The sequence below is a fragment of the Manis javanica genome, chromosome 16 (assembly GCF_040802235.1).
Source record: "Manis javanica isolate MJ-LG chromosome 16, MJ_LKY, whole genome shotgun sequence".
Taxonomy (NCBI): domain Eukaryota; kingdom Metazoa; phylum Chordata; class Mammalia; order Pholidota; family Manidae; genus Manis; species Manis javanica.
Genome location: NC_133171.1, coordinates 56,125,726 through 56,140,488, shown reverse-complemented (window position 1 = coordinate 56,140,488; position 14,763 = coordinate 56,125,726). Strand labels below are relative to the sequence as shown.

Sequence of the window (14,763 nt, the reverse complement as noted above, 5' to 3'; positions counted from 1 at the left end):
GTGTTGCGGTGCTCTGCTGTCTTAGCTCTAGAAGTTGTCCTCCTACCTCAGCAGGCTGCCGTGCTGCATCAGTTAATCTTGAATGCTTATAGTTTGCCAGGCACTGCTCTAGGCACTTGAGGTAAAACATGAAACAAAGATGGCTGTTTCTACTCTTATGGCATTTAAATTCTAGTGTGAGCAGTGAAACATGCCAGGTCAGATCGATCTGCTGGGAGATCAGACCCTCTGCCCAATCAGCTGGACAGAGAGAGCAGGGTTGGTCGTGGAGGGAGTGTTGTGGTGATAAATGCCTCAGAACGAAGACTCTGGCATTCCCAGCAGCTGAAACAAGATTGTTACCTGCTCACTCCCTTCCGAGTGTGTCTTTAGGCCCTATTGAGCTGTGGCCAGAGAAGGGCCTTTACTGATCTGAGTGGCAAAGAGTTCTGATACTTTGCAGGTTGGTGCTGGACCTTGGAATCATCTGGAAGAGACCTGGGGACCACCCCCAGTGCACTAATGGTGAGCCTGAGCCTGACAGCCTCTCCTTTTTGTTCTTCTTTCTTCCATTTCAGATTGAGAAAATCATGAGCTCTATTGGAGAAGGGATTGACTTTTCTCAGGAACAGCAGAAGACCTCAGGTATTGTACCAAGCAGCCATTTTTCCATGTGAAACACAGACCTTTGGCTCCTGTCTGGCTCAGGTTTTTCCTCTGACACAGAAGACAGACATTTAGGGGTTGAGAGAGTTTGGCCTTGGACTGCCTCATTCTCTTATAATTCAAAATTTGATCTACCTAGACAGCCCATCTAGCTGAGATTTTTAGAGCCATGACTCCTTTTATATATTGCAAGGGAAAGTGTATACATTGAATTTTAGGCTGCCTCCTAGGAAGCTTTGTCTTAAAACATGAACAATCGTTACATATTCATAATTATTTTTGTAAATGAAGGTTTTCTCAGGTTGGCTTAAATTGAAGTGCACCTTAGTGTGGGTTTCCCCAGCATCCTGGGCAGTTCTCACTAATGCTTTATGAGAAAGTGGCTCTCATTTGCCTAATCCATGACAGCAGCAGAGCATTGGGTTGAACTGGAGGCCTCAGACTCTGAGCCTGCATCACCCAGTGGGTGGTGGGCTTCGCTGTTTCCTCCTTGTGTCTGTTTCTCCATTTTCCATATACTTAGTTACGCATCAGTTTTACTCCAGATCACCACTCTTTGGGCATTCTTTTCATCGCAAAGCCCTAGGGATGAAGCCTGCCTCTGTTTTCTTTGTTTGAAACAGGGAAATTAGGCAGGCATAGCTGCTTTGTGTGCCTTGATAATAGAATTGAGGTGTGTTACCTGCTCAGGAGAAGCGGCATTATCACAGGTGCTTCTCAGTGCCACTCTCACACCCTCTCCCCAAGCATCTGCGGGTCATCCTACGGGGCTCCTGGGCTGAAGGGGCTCAGCAGGGGCCTGGCCTCTACCCCTTACTGAGGAAATGCCTCTCTGCACTGACTGGGTGGAATTCCTTGCTCACTTCGGAGACTCCATCCAGGATTGACTTCTCAGCCCCAGTTGACACCTCTAGTTCCTCCATGGACCTCTAACCCCATCAGGAAGTCTGACAAGTGGGAGCAGGTTGCCCAGTGGGGACAAAGGAGCTGCCAAGGCTGTGGGACTTGTGGAGAGAGCATGGGTGCTGGAGCCTCACCCTGGGCTCAAATCCTGGTTCTAGACACATAGGTATCTTGGGGAAGTCCTTAATCTCTCAGCCCCCAGTTCCCTATCTACAACATTTGGATCATATACCTACTTCATAGGTTTACTGGGAATGAGTGACATATATAAAACCTGAACTACAGAGTACCTCAGTAAACAGCAGCTATGCTCATTTTGGTCTGTGAAATAATTACTTATATCAAGAAACCTAGAGAGAAGAGGATCTGCTCCCCTGGCTTGTCTCCGTCTGCCAGTTTTCAAACTGGGTTCCAGGAGCTACCCTCCCTCCAGCAGCCTTGATTCCGTGGGTTCCAGCAGAGATGGCCCAGGTGGGTCTAGTCCATCTTTGTCAGTCTGAGATTATGTTGGGGTCTGCAGCACTCAGTTCAGTGGAAGCTGTTTTCTGCTTCCCTGTACCCCTCTGTGTCTGAGCACTTGCATGCGCTTGAGAGTTTGGGGTCAGAAGCAGGCTATTACCTCTAAGCTCTGATTGGTCAGGAGATGTGGCTTCTGTAAGTGGCCTTCTCCTTGGAGGCAGTGACACTGAACACTTGCCTTGCCTTGTGGGTCTCACCTGCAGGTTCTTGCCCCCCATAAGCCCATGAGAATGGTGAGAGTTGGTCTGCCTACCCCCTTAGGTTTCTGGGTCCCGACACACAGTCTTGTTTTAGTATTGTTGAGTTGTGCCGTCCTCTGTACTCCAGCTTAGGGAACTCTAGAGCAGGCACATGAGAGTGGCCACCTGAACAGAGGGTGGGTCCACCCATGCTTCGGAGGCCCAGCCGCTGTGTCTACACTGCTGCCAGGCCTTGAAGCATGGAGAGGGTGGGCTCATGTCTGATGGGTCAGGAGAAAGGGGCTTTCCACAGGATACTGGAGAGCACAAGCCTTTGGCTCAGAGCAGAATTCTTGTTTATTTTGATGGTTAGTGTATCAGGGTTCATATTGTTTTTGGGTTTCTGAATCTAGGAGAAGGGACTTGGGCTCTGGGGTTGCCAGCCTGGGAGGAGGAGCAGGCCCTCCAGCATGCAGCCCTTACCTGAGCATGGGATCACCTGGCATGACTGGTTTAGCAGAGGACCACATCCTGAAGGGTGAGATCCCATCTAGCATTTGAGTCTTACGACTCTTTTGGGTCATGTGCCCCTGAGCTGCTAGTAGTTATCCGAATCCCCAGCACACATGTATTACAACTCATCCCACTGTCAGGAGTCCTGGGAGGGGTAGCCTTCCCATTGGCCCAGGCTACTCTGGCTGGTTTTCAACAAAGGGCTGTTCTGTTGAGTGGAAGAGCATAGTTGGCATTCTTTTGCTGCCCATTTTAGCTGTTGAGTAGCCGTCAGGCACAGGCTTTTTCTGGGGCCTGATCCCTTGTGCACAAGCCTCTCCTTTGCCAGGACCATCTAGCCTGTTAGGATGCAGGTGTCCCAGCATGTTTAGAGGGTAGCAGGAGTCCTTGGGTTTTTGTCTTTGCAGTTGCACTCGGGGTTTGGCCTTGGCTTCCCCTTGTCCTTTGTGCCTCCCATCCAATGCCCTTCTCCTCCAGACTGTGAGTAGCTAGCTCTGGGCCTGGCACTCCCCACCGGGCTCTGACAGGCCCTAAGAGAAGGCTCTTCCCATGTTGTTTGGCACACTCACCTGAGGAATATCAGATACAGTGTCCTTATTTTGTCACCTGTTTTCGTGATACCCTGTGGCTTGGTAGAGAAGCACAGTCATTCCTTAAGTGGTGAATGGAAGGTCACTTAACCTGTGGACTGTGCCTTGAGAGCAGTATCATTCCTCTGTCCCCTCTCGGCTGTCCTAGACACAATCAGCCAAAACTATTGGAGTGTTCTCTCTCTGTTCTCCTTGATAAGCTCTTCCCAGCCCTTTGAGCTGAAGGTAAAGTTTGTCTCCACCTTTCATGTACATGTGTACCAGCCAGCATCAGCTGCTGGGAATCTGTCATTCGGCTCAGATGCTAGTGCTGTTTCCTCCCTTGGCAGCAGCAGCTTCGGCTCCGATGTCCGATCCCTGATGTATTTTCCTGAGCGTGGAAGGGAGGGGTGGAGAGAGGAGAAAGGGGAGGGACAGCCATTATGAGAGTGAGCAAGGACTGTGGAGTGACAGCAGGCAGCGTGGAGCCCAGGAGCCTTTAGACAAAGCATTCTGCGGCGGTTCTGTAAGTGCACACATCCTCCGGTGGCAAGCAGAGCCACAGCTGCCCAGCTGGGGGATTACAAGCAGGAATGAATCAGCAGCTGGGGACACTTGACATCATGGATGCACAAGAGCCTGCCGCTTAGGTTCCCGGAGCAGCCAGCCTCACCGAAGGGCAGGAGAGCTCAAGTATCCCAGCCCTGGCACCTTGGAGGTTGCTGCAGTGTGCATCAGGAGGCCACCCAGGTCCCGGACCGCCATCTAATCTGCAGAGGACTGAGGAGGTGGGAGCCTGGGCTGCAGGGTCACCAGGGCCTCCTAGATAACCAAGCCAGTTGCCCTTGATCTGCTGTGAGGGGCAGAAAGTGCCGGACAACAGAACAACTTTCTCCGAGTCAAGAGTTCTCTGGAGGTGATGTTTTTATAATTGGTTCTTCTTTTTCCTTCCTTGCACCTCTTTTTTTCTCCCATTCTCTTTTTTCCTTCTGTTACCTGTTCTTGCCCATGAGAACCAGAGAAGTAGGTGGGATTGAGCATTCAGCTCAGAACATCCAAGGTCTGCTGGGAAGGGCTGAACTCTTCCTGCTGGCACCACCAGGCTCGTCTGTCCTACCCAAGAAGCATAGTACATAAATGTCCTCTCTCCCCTGCTCATCCTTAGAGGAGAATGGCTCGATCCGGAGGCACCGGGACAACAGTTGCTGTCTGTCACTCATCCAAAGAGGAGCAGCGCAGTAGGTGAACAGACTGAAGCTGCCACAGCTCAGCTGACAGAGCACCAATTCCTTTTTCTCCTTCTTTTACCTGGCTGAATTTTGTCATCTTTAGCCAAGAACTGGGTTTGCTTTCCACCCGAGCAAGCAGGCGAATCACGGGAACAGTCACTATCAGAAGAGGAAAATGGATGCCCAGCCCCCACACAGCAGCCGGGCCTGGGAAGGCAGCCCTTCAGACAGCGCCCTGGCCCAGGCGCTGCCTCCTCCACCAGCGGCTGGAGTCTAACGTGAACTGGGCTCCACCGTGCAGCCAGCGGGGTGCCATGGTGCTGTCTCGGCAGAGCCACACCTGAGCCTGGTCCCCGAGCTCCGGTCCATGCACTGCACTCAGCCTCTCGCTGCCTTGTGCCTCTGAACACAAAGGGCTGGTGGCCATGGTGTGCTTATTCCGGGACTGCTGGGGGAAAACAAGTAAAAGTCTCTTTTCTCCCCCTGCCGTGTCCCATGCTGCTTGGGTTGCATGTGCTGGGGCCCCAAAACAGCCGTGCAGCTTCCCTCCCAGAGCCCTCGCTGTGTGCCTGTGGCTCTCAGCTGCATGAAGATGTGTGCTCTCTCCTGACCAGTTTGTGCTGCAAGGTTGCAGAACTTGCCCCTCGCCCACAGACCCACAAGGGCTTCAGAAGTTGCATGGATGTGAGGCCCTGCCCCGGCCCCCTCTAGTGCCTGCAGAAACAGACTTCCTGAAATACCTCAGTGTGAACACGGACCAGCAGTTGACCCCGAGGCCACTGGGGGTCAGCTCCCCCCGACCTGTAGGCAGAGATCGTGCATGTGCCACCACGGCTCTGGAGCAGCTCAGACTGAGGGGGTATAGAGGGCGTCCATGCCCAAGTTTGGGAAGTGTGTGTGCAGTGCCAGGCTGCCCTGACCTTGGCCTGTCCGTGGAAGAGGAGCTGTGGGTCCTCTGCTCTCTGCTCTCTCATATATAGACTGCCTGCTTTATGGTAATGACTATGATGTGGCAGTGCCATCTGTCTTCCTCTGAGTGCCGCTGCTACCACCTTAATGGTTTTTCCCTTTTCAAGCGTCTGCCGATTCCTGTCTCGTCAGGTTCACGGACGCTGGAGCAGAGCGTCGGGGAGTGGCTGGAGGCGGTGGGGCTGCAGCAGTATGAGAGCAAGTTGCTTCTGAATGGCTTTGACGATGTCCACTTCCTGGTAAGTGCCTGTGGGCCTCCTCGAGGGCAGGTGCTGCTCCATGGAACCATGCTTCCCTGGTCTCCCTGTGGTCCCTGCTGGAGATTGAAACAATACATAGACCTGTATCCCAGGGAGGAGCTGACTGAGGTAATTTAGACATCCAGGAAATCAGCCAGGTGTCACGTGCCTTCTTTCTAAACTCTCTCCCACTCTGTCTCTGCTCCAAGAAACATTCTTTAGGGAGAGCTCTTTGTAAGTCTGCATGCCAAGAAGGAGGGTACCTGATGCAGACCTCTGCCTCCTCCCAGATCTCCCCCTCAGACCCCAGACTGTGTTGTACAGTGAGGCATCAAGGCCATCTTGTTCTGGGTGGGACACCAGGAGTTTTGGTGAACAGGACAGCCAGGTCCTCTCTGGTGACTCCGTATCCCGTCTCAGCTAGATGCTAGAAGTTTCCTTTATTTCCCAAAACTTTGCTGTCAAGCAAGTAGTCACAGAAGCAAAGTGCCTTGTTTCTGGCAAAAAAGCTGCTTCTCTGCCCAGCCCAGGCTGAGCATCTGTGGTGGGGAAGAGGCTGTGCAAGCCTTCTGACCCATGACCTCAGACCAGAGGAGAGGCTGAGTTGGTGGTTTGAAGGATTGGTTGCTTTTCTGAGGTATAATTTTGTATTGTCTTCTTGAAACTCAAGGGGTTAAGAAAGGGGAAATCCTCAGGGTCTGTCCTCAGGCTCCCTGTGGAATAGGGGCCTGGCCAACACCCTGGGCTTAGGATCTGGTGCTCCCTCTGTCAGTCCAGAAAGTAGCTCAGGGCAGGGAGCCCATGACTGTCCCTCTCCTGGAAGCCCTCCCCAAGACATCCTCATGGGTTGGGCTGGGGTAGCACAGCCTGGGCACAGCCAAGCCAAGGGCTTTAGCTCACCTCAGAGGTAGCACCAGCATTGTCAGGGCAGGCATTTAACACAGCAGTGATGATGAGAGCTGACACTTCTCATTAGTGCTCACCATGCACTACATACCGGTCATAGTGGTTTGCATATATTAGCTCACTGAATCTTCTTAGCAGCCCTGAGATGCATGCTAATATTATCATCTCCACTTTCCAGGCACAGTGCAGTTAAGTGGCTTGCTCATGTTCATGCTACAAGTAATTGGCAGGGTAGAAATGTGCACCCAGACACTCTGGGTCTGAGGCAGGCACATGCTCTAAACCACCATAGTACTTGCCTTTTTCTTATAAATGGATAGATATGGGGAGTGGGAATATAATCACTTTTGTGCTTTAAGTCACCTTGTGGCGTGTGTTATCTCAGGACTTTGGTTTGAGGTAAATCTAGCAAACCATTTCCTGTCCCTTCTCCTTGCTTCCTGGCAGGCCTGTTCCCTGCTGTCATGATTCCTGGGAACACAGTCCTGAGTTGCCGTCACTCTGAAGCAGATCTCTACCCCACTACCTTGGTTAAGGAGCAGCAACCAAAGTCAGCCCAGAGCTCCCACCCATCCCCCACTTTCCAGTGTGGGCCTCCCACTGACATGGTGGCATTTGGTTCCTCCTGAATACAGCCTGCCCAGGGAGCTAGCCTGCTACTTCCAGGAAGGACCCTGACTAGGACAGCTCACCTCACCCGGGCCATCTCCATCTCCACCTCTCCAACATTAAACCACTCTTCCAAAGTCAGCACTGGGCCAGTCACTTTTCAGTTTAAAAATATCTGAGGTTTTAAAATAGTGAAAAAAAAATTTTTTAATTTAAACTGGGTATACTTATGGTTCCTGTAACCTAACTCCTGACTCATCATATTCCTTGGGAAAGGCTGGCAAACTTGGGGTGGAGCAGGGTGTTCAGCCAGCAGGGGGGCCAATTAGCCCCTGGTGCTGAGTGTTGCCATTTCCCTCTCTGAGTGCACTCCTTCACCGCAGTCTGGCCATCAGGCAGGTGGCAGAGGGTGGTGATGGACTCCACGGAGTGTCCCCTCCCTATGCTTCATTAGTCTAGAGACTGAGCTCTGGACTTCACGCTGCCTTCTACTAGTTTTGGAAAAGGTGATCTTACAATCCTTGAATATCCAACTCATTTAAAACCACTTCCCTGCCCTGAGAGGTAGCTGGGTGGGCCTCTGGGGAGGTCTTGCTGTGGGCCAAATGTCCATGCAAGATGCTGGGCCTCTGTTAGAACAAGTCTGTTACTGTTCTATTCAGGAAGGACAGTTGTCAAGGGAGGCCAGCAGCTCAGTCCTTTGCAGGCCCCTCTTGGTGTCCTGGGTACAAGCTGTTCTTGTCACAGCTCTCAGTCCTAGTGGGGTGGCTGGCAGGTAGAGTCTGTATGAAGAGGAATGTTGACTATACTCCAGGGGAGTGTGTTCCTTCAGACACCTGGAGTGGCCTGACTAGCCATGCTGAGCATCCTGGGTAATGCATGTAAATTGCCAGGTGGGCGAGAAGGCTAATTAAGTCTTAGCAACTAGAAAAAAAGAGGGAAAACCACACAGGAAGAGGGCATTTTTGTTTAAAAACATTCCCTTGTTGTGTATGGTGTAACTTACCTCATGTTAGCTACGGTATATCCTATGTGGCTTGGTTTTCAATAGGCTGCAAATTTTTCCCTTGGTCCTGAAATGCCCTGGAGACTCTTCTACAAGATGCTCAAGTAGCTCTTCGGAAGCCAGGCTCTTGCTGTAGTAGGAACATATGGAGACTGAGGGTGTTTCACAGATGAGACACTGGGTGGAATTTTCCCTCTTGAGAGTCCTACATGTTTGTTGCAGGAGGACGAAGGGCATTTGTGGGATCATACAGCTCTCTCTCAGGGTGGAAGGAACTTCACCATTATGTGGTCTAATCATCTAGGCCTGAATCCCCTCCAGATAATCTCACTGTGATGTTGTTCCAGTGACAGAGGATTCACCACCTTACGAAGTAGTAGTCCATTCATTCTCTGCACCATGTAGGCTGAGCCAAAATCTCTTACCTTGTGGCTTCTCTCCTTCAGTCAGGTCTACCTTTTCTGGGCCACACAGAACACACTTACACCCTTTAGAAAATTGACAGCCTCAGTCATGGCCTCCCAGGTGCTGTCTCATCTAGGTTCGAGGCCTCTTCCACTTACTGTGTGATGACTGAGCTAAACAAACAAGCCTTTCACCTTGAACTTTTTTCACACTCTCTTGCCTGCAGGCAGAAAGGGCCTTTGATTTGCACAGGTCAGGGCACTGGGGGCAGCCAGGCTGAACAGCCTGACAGCAGGCCCTGGGAGCCAGGGCCAGGGAATCAGCTCACACATTTGCCAGCCAGCCCAGCGTTCATGCATTATAGCCATCTCCATTGTCACCACACATCCTGTACACAGGAAATAGATTTTTTAGGTGAAGGGAGGAAATGTATTTAATCAGTGTGAAAGGAAGGCAGTGGGTGGTTGGCAAGTTTGCAGCTCTAAGCATGCTGGTACAGGTCTCTATCTAGGGACTGACCTGACCTCCTTTCAGAAGTGTTAAATGTGTAGATCATGGCCCTTCTCCTGCTGGATTGGTACATTGACAATTAAAAGAATGTTTTCAAAGAATGTCTGATGTGGAAAAACAATCACCTTGGACTATTGAATGAAGAAATCAAACCACACAACTCCATATGCCACATGATCTTAATTTTCAAAAGAGAAGATATCTATGCACAGGAGATGCAAAGGAGTAAGCCAGCATGTTTTCTGCAGTTATCTCAGGAGGATTATGGGTGGCTTTATTTTCTTTTTTGGTTGTCACAGATTTTCTGCATTTCCTGCAGTGAATGGATCTGAAATCTGGAAAGCAAATAATGTAGGTGCCTTAAGGAATCTGATGGTCCAGCTGGGAAAACAAGGCACAGAACACAGTAAAAACAACATAGCAGCCAAGTGTTAGGAGTCTTGTCTGGTGTGGTAGGGCTTGGAGGTGAGCACTGCAAGTGCATGGGGTGGGGTGTCATGGAGTCGCAGAAGGAGCCCTTGAGACCTGAGGGGTGGAGGCACTGCCAGTGAGTGGCAGAGCCAGGAGGCTAAACTGTATCTTCCCAGCTTTGAATCACTGGCTAACACTCGCTGTCCTGGGGGTTTGTAGCCCTGGGGAGACTGCAGGGAGAGGAAAGGCAGACAGGGGGACCTGAGCTCTCTGTGTTGAACCAGACGGCAGCCTGAGTGTAATTAGGGGCAGGACCTGACAGGCAGGAGAGGTGGGCTGGGCCGGGCCTGGTTGCAGGGGGCCTTGGTAGCCATCGTGGGGCCCCAAGCTCTCTGAGCTCTCAGTGTGTGTGTGAGGGTCCTCTGGTGGTGCCCCTCACCTTTGGCAGAGTGCCTAGAGTCAAGGTGCACTGTGGTTGGCAGGGTGAAGTTGAGAGTGGGCGTGTGGGCGTGCTGGCTGGCTGGACAAATGGAAAATGGAAATGATCTCAGGATGGGTTAGAAACGGACTGAACTGACAAGCTTGTCACCTGTTACAGCCAGTATCGGGGAAGCCTCTTGCTCCTCCTGTCAGTTTATATCTCCACAAGCTTCTGTGTCGTGCAGATAGGCCCCCCACTGTTATCCTGTCTGTTTCTGAGACTGTGCCGGCTTGTTCCCTCTTGTTGGAGGTTGATGACTGGTGAAGAGGAGTGCGGCCAGAGAGAGGTGAAAGGCATAAGGTCAGGGAGGAATGCCTTATCTGCTTTCTTCTGGGAAGCTTTCCCGCCAGGTCCCGAGACCCTGGAGCTTCCCTGCATGTTCCTGTCCCCAATTTGCTCTGGAGTCCACAGCCCCAGAAGCCGGTTTCCTGGGTGCACTGGGGTGGTACCCCCAGGTCCTTCCCTGCCTTCCCCCACTGCTCCCTCCTCCCTTTGCCTTCTCCCCTCCCAGCTTCAAGGTGCTAGAACTGGCCTTGAAGGAGGTGCTGCCTGGCTCCACTGTCAGGATGCCTCCCTGCCTTGACTTGCTCTCCCTCTTGCTGCAGCCCGCCGTTCTCTCTGCATGATGCCCTAGAAGCTTCTGCTCTGCTGGAATTTCCTGTGCCCCAGTGTGAATCAGGGCCTGAGATGTGCCTCAGTTGGGCCAGTGGAGGCTTCGAAGGGAACACTCTCAGACAGTGTGGGTCCTGCCTCCTAGACTAATTCAATTCTGTGATCACTTGAGAACTTAACTCCTCGTGTGTCCCAAGGGTTGACATGCCACCAGGTGCTTTTCTGCCTCTGCTGGGCCCTCTACTTTGGGACAAGTCGGGCTCCCTTTGGGGAGTCCCCTTTACAGTAGAAGGAAATTTTTTTTTTAGTATCATTAATATAAAATCACATGGGCAACATTGTGGTTGGTTACTAGATTCCCCCCATTATCAAGTCCCCACCACATACCCCATTACAGTCACTGTCCATCAGTGTAATAAGATGCTAGAGAGTCACTGCTTGTCTTCTCTGTGCTATATTGCATTCCCCATGGCCCCCACCCAATGTTATGGGTGCTAATCGTAATTCCCCTTATTCTCCTTCTCCCTCCCTTCCCACCCACTCTCCCCAGTCCCTTTCCCTTTGGTAACTGCTAGTCCATTCTTGGGTTCTGTGAGTCTGCTGCTGTTTGTTCCTTCAGTTTTTGCTTTGTTCTTATGCTCCACAGATGAGTGAAATCATTTGGTACTTGTCTTTCTCCACCTGGCTTATTTCACTGAGCATAATATCCTCTAGCTCCATCCATGTTGTGGCAAATGGTAGGATTTGTTTTCTTCTTATTTCTGAATAATATTCCATTGTGTATATGCACCACATCTTCTTTATCCATTCATCTACTGATGGACACTTAGGTTGCTTCCATGTTTTGGCTATTGTAAATAGTGCTGCAATAAACATAGGGGTGCATATGTCTTTTTCAAACTGGGATCCTACATTCTTAGGGTAAATTCCTAGGAGTGAATTCTTGAGTGAAATGGTATTTCTATTTTGAGTTTTTTGAGGAACCTCCATACTGCTTTTCACAATGGTTGAACTATTTTACATTCCCACCAGCAATGTTGGAGGGTTCCCCTTTCTCCACATCCTCACCAGCATTTGTTGTTCCTAAGTCTTTTCTATGTTGGCCATCCAAACTGGTGTGAGCTGATATGTCATTGTGGTTTTAATTTGCATTTCCCTGATAAGTAGCGATGTGGAGCATCTTTTCATGTGCCTGTTGGCCATCTGAATTTCTTCTTTGGAGAAGTGTCTGTTTATATCCTCCACCCATTTTTTAATAGGGTTATTTGCTTTTTGGGTGTTGAGGCTTCTGAGTTCTTTATATATTTTGGATATTAACTCCTTGTTGGATATGTCATTTACAAATATATTCTCCCATACTGTAGGATGCCTTTTTGTTCTGCTGATGGTGTCCTTTGCTGTGATGTAAGGGAAACAAAAGCAAAAATGAATAGATGGGACTACATCATGCTAAAAATCTAGTCCCATCTATTCATTTTTGCTTTTGTTTCCCTTGTTCAAGGAGATGCATTCAGAACAAAGTTGCTTATGTTTATCTTCAAGAGATTTTTGCCTATGTTGTCTTCCTAGAGTTTTATGGTTTCATGACTTACATTCAGGTCTTTGATCCATTTCAAGTTTACTTTTGTGTATGGGGATAGACAATAATCCAGTTTCATTCTCTTGCATGTAGCTGTCCAGTTTTGCCAAAACCAGTTGTTGAAGAGGCTGTCATTTCCCCATTGTATGTCCATGACTCCTTTATCATATATTAATTGACTATATATGCTTGGGTTTATATCTGGGCTCTCTAGTCTGTTCCATTGGTGTATGGGTCTGTTCTTGTACCAGTACCAAATTGTCTTGATTACTGTGGCTTTGTAGTAGAGCTTGAAGTTGGGAAGCATAATCCCCCCAGCTTTATTCTTCCTTCTTGGGATTTCTTTGGCTTTTTGGGGTCTTTTGTGGTTCCACATGAATTTTAGAACTGTTTTCTCTAGTTCATTGAGGAATGCTGTTGGTATTTTGATAGGGATTGCATTGAATCTGTAGATTGCTTTAGGCAGGATGGCCATTTTGACATTATTAATTCTTCCTATCCAAGAGCACGGGATGTGTTTCCTTTTATTGGTATATTCTTTAATTTCTCTCATGAGTGTCTTGTAGTTTTCAGAGTATAGGTCTTTTACTTCCTTGGTTAGGTTTATTCCTAGGAATTTTATTCTTTTTGATGCAATTTTGAGTGAAATTGTTTACCTGATTCCTCTTTCTGCTAGCTCATTGTTAGTGTATAGGAATGCAACAGATTTCTGTGTATTAATTTTTTATCTTGCAACTTTGCTGAATTCAGTAGAAGGAAATTTGAGAACAATGTTCATGTCTGTTAATTTAAGTACACTTTAAGATGGCATTGGCATTGGTCCAGTGAACAGATCCTGTGATGTGGCTTTTGATTACTTCCATCTCAGTGAGCGCAGCAGCAGAGGTTTCTGTCCTGGCATCTCAGAATGTCCCTGTGTTCATTTAGTCAAGCCTACCAATGTGCATGTGTGGAAATGGAGCCTGGAGGGCAGGCAGTAGTCTCTGTCAAAGGTGAAGACCTTCTAACACACCAATGTCAGTTGTATCAGGTGTTCACAGGCCTCCTGAAGCCCATCTGTGGACTGCTGGGGTTCAGGGCCACCATACTCAGGACTCTTGGGTGAAGTCATTTGCCCAAGGCTGCTCCTCAAGCAGATGGCAGAGCTGTAACTAGAAGCTCTGACCTCCTGCTCCAGTCCCCACACGTCCCTTTCCCAGGAAGGTGCTAAATCTGGGCCTCAGGCTCATTGTGTCCCTCAAGTCAGAGCCTGGCATTTGAGGCAGTGAGTTGGGCTGGAAAGTTGCAGGTATCAGACTGGACCAGGCAGACCATCCCATCTGCCCACTGTGAGCTGGGGCCATTCTACAAAGGCTGGTAAGGGAACCAGACCCCAGTGGGCTCTTGGCACTGGCTTGGGGCCCACAAAAGCCCTGCCAGACCTGCAGCTGCTGCCACCACAGGTCAGTGGTGGTGTCTGGCTTCCACTGAAGTTCCAGGAACAAGGACAGCCTGTTGAGGCCACAGTTAGGCAAAGTGGGTGGGGAAATATCAAGAGAAACTCAAGGTTCTAGTTACAGAGAAGCAGACTAAGTCAGGGGATGGGTTTTCCTCCAGGTCCCCCTGTGTGATTTTGGGCAGGTTGCTCTGCAGCCCTGATCATCCCGTTCCATGGGATCTCATTTGACTGCTTACTTAGCAGCGGCATAAGCTCTGAAGGGGATAGTGTGTTACCTGTGGTGATATGTCTCAGTGATGGAGACTGACCATGACCATGTGTAAAAATGTAGGGTGGTTGACCTCAGATTAAGGCCTCAGAAAAGCCGAGGACAGGTAGCAGCATTTCTCTGCGGAAAGCAGAGACTGGCATTGTCTTCAGGTCTATGAGGGAAGGCCTCCTTTGGGTGGTCTGAGGACCAAGCCCTTTGACTGCAGACTAACTTGGGCCTAATCAATCTGTACTATTGATTTGGGGGTGAATATGGCACCTTGACCTCAGATAAGGCCTCAGAAAAGCAGTTGTTTGCGGTCAGCAGCAGATGGATGAAAAGATCTTATCTTGGTACAGAGAGAACAAGGACACCGAGAACCTGCTTGGGAGAACATGGGTCATAAGGGGTGTTGTTTCCATGCACCTGGGAGGAGAGTTCCCCTAATGCCTACGCCGTTGCATTCATTGTTGAGAGCCCTTCTCCTGAAACTGAAGGTGGAGAGGGCCTCCACCTTCAGGAGCTAGGTACTGGTAACACTTGTGCCTCTTCATCTTCTGTGGACGTGGTTGCTGTCTATCACCATTAGGTTCTGTTTCTGTAGGTGAAAACAAGTCTATGTTGAGAGGTTTCAGGTCGGGGATCGTTAGGAGAGCTGGGGCAGTGGGTCAGGGTTGAGCCACTCCTGTTGCCAAGGGTTGCAAGCTTTTCAAAGGGCCAGCTGTGAGCTGGGGAAGGTGTCAGTCTGGGAAGTCTGTGGCAGAGTCCCAGGAGAGGCACAGGTTGTCTGG

The 14,763-nt window shown here is 49.8% G+C and overlaps 1 protein-coding gene across 8 annotated transcripts in view; it reads left to right on the top strand.

The window, feature by feature from the left end:
• Window positions 1-14,763, top strand: part of ANKS1A (ankyrin repeat and sterile alpha motif domain containing 1A) — a 319,903-nt gene that overhangs the window by 234,707 nt on the left and 70,433 nt on the right. For all 8 annotated transcript variants that reach the window (XM_073224983.1, XM_073224984.1, XM_073224982.1 and 5 more), the window contains 2 exons: window positions 558-624; window positions 5,659-5,765. In XM_073224983.1, the coding sequence (XP_073081084.1) occupies window positions 558-624; window positions 5,659-5,765 (174 nt within the window). The remainder of the gene's footprint in view (window positions 1-557; window positions 625-5,658; window positions 5,766-14,763) is intronic.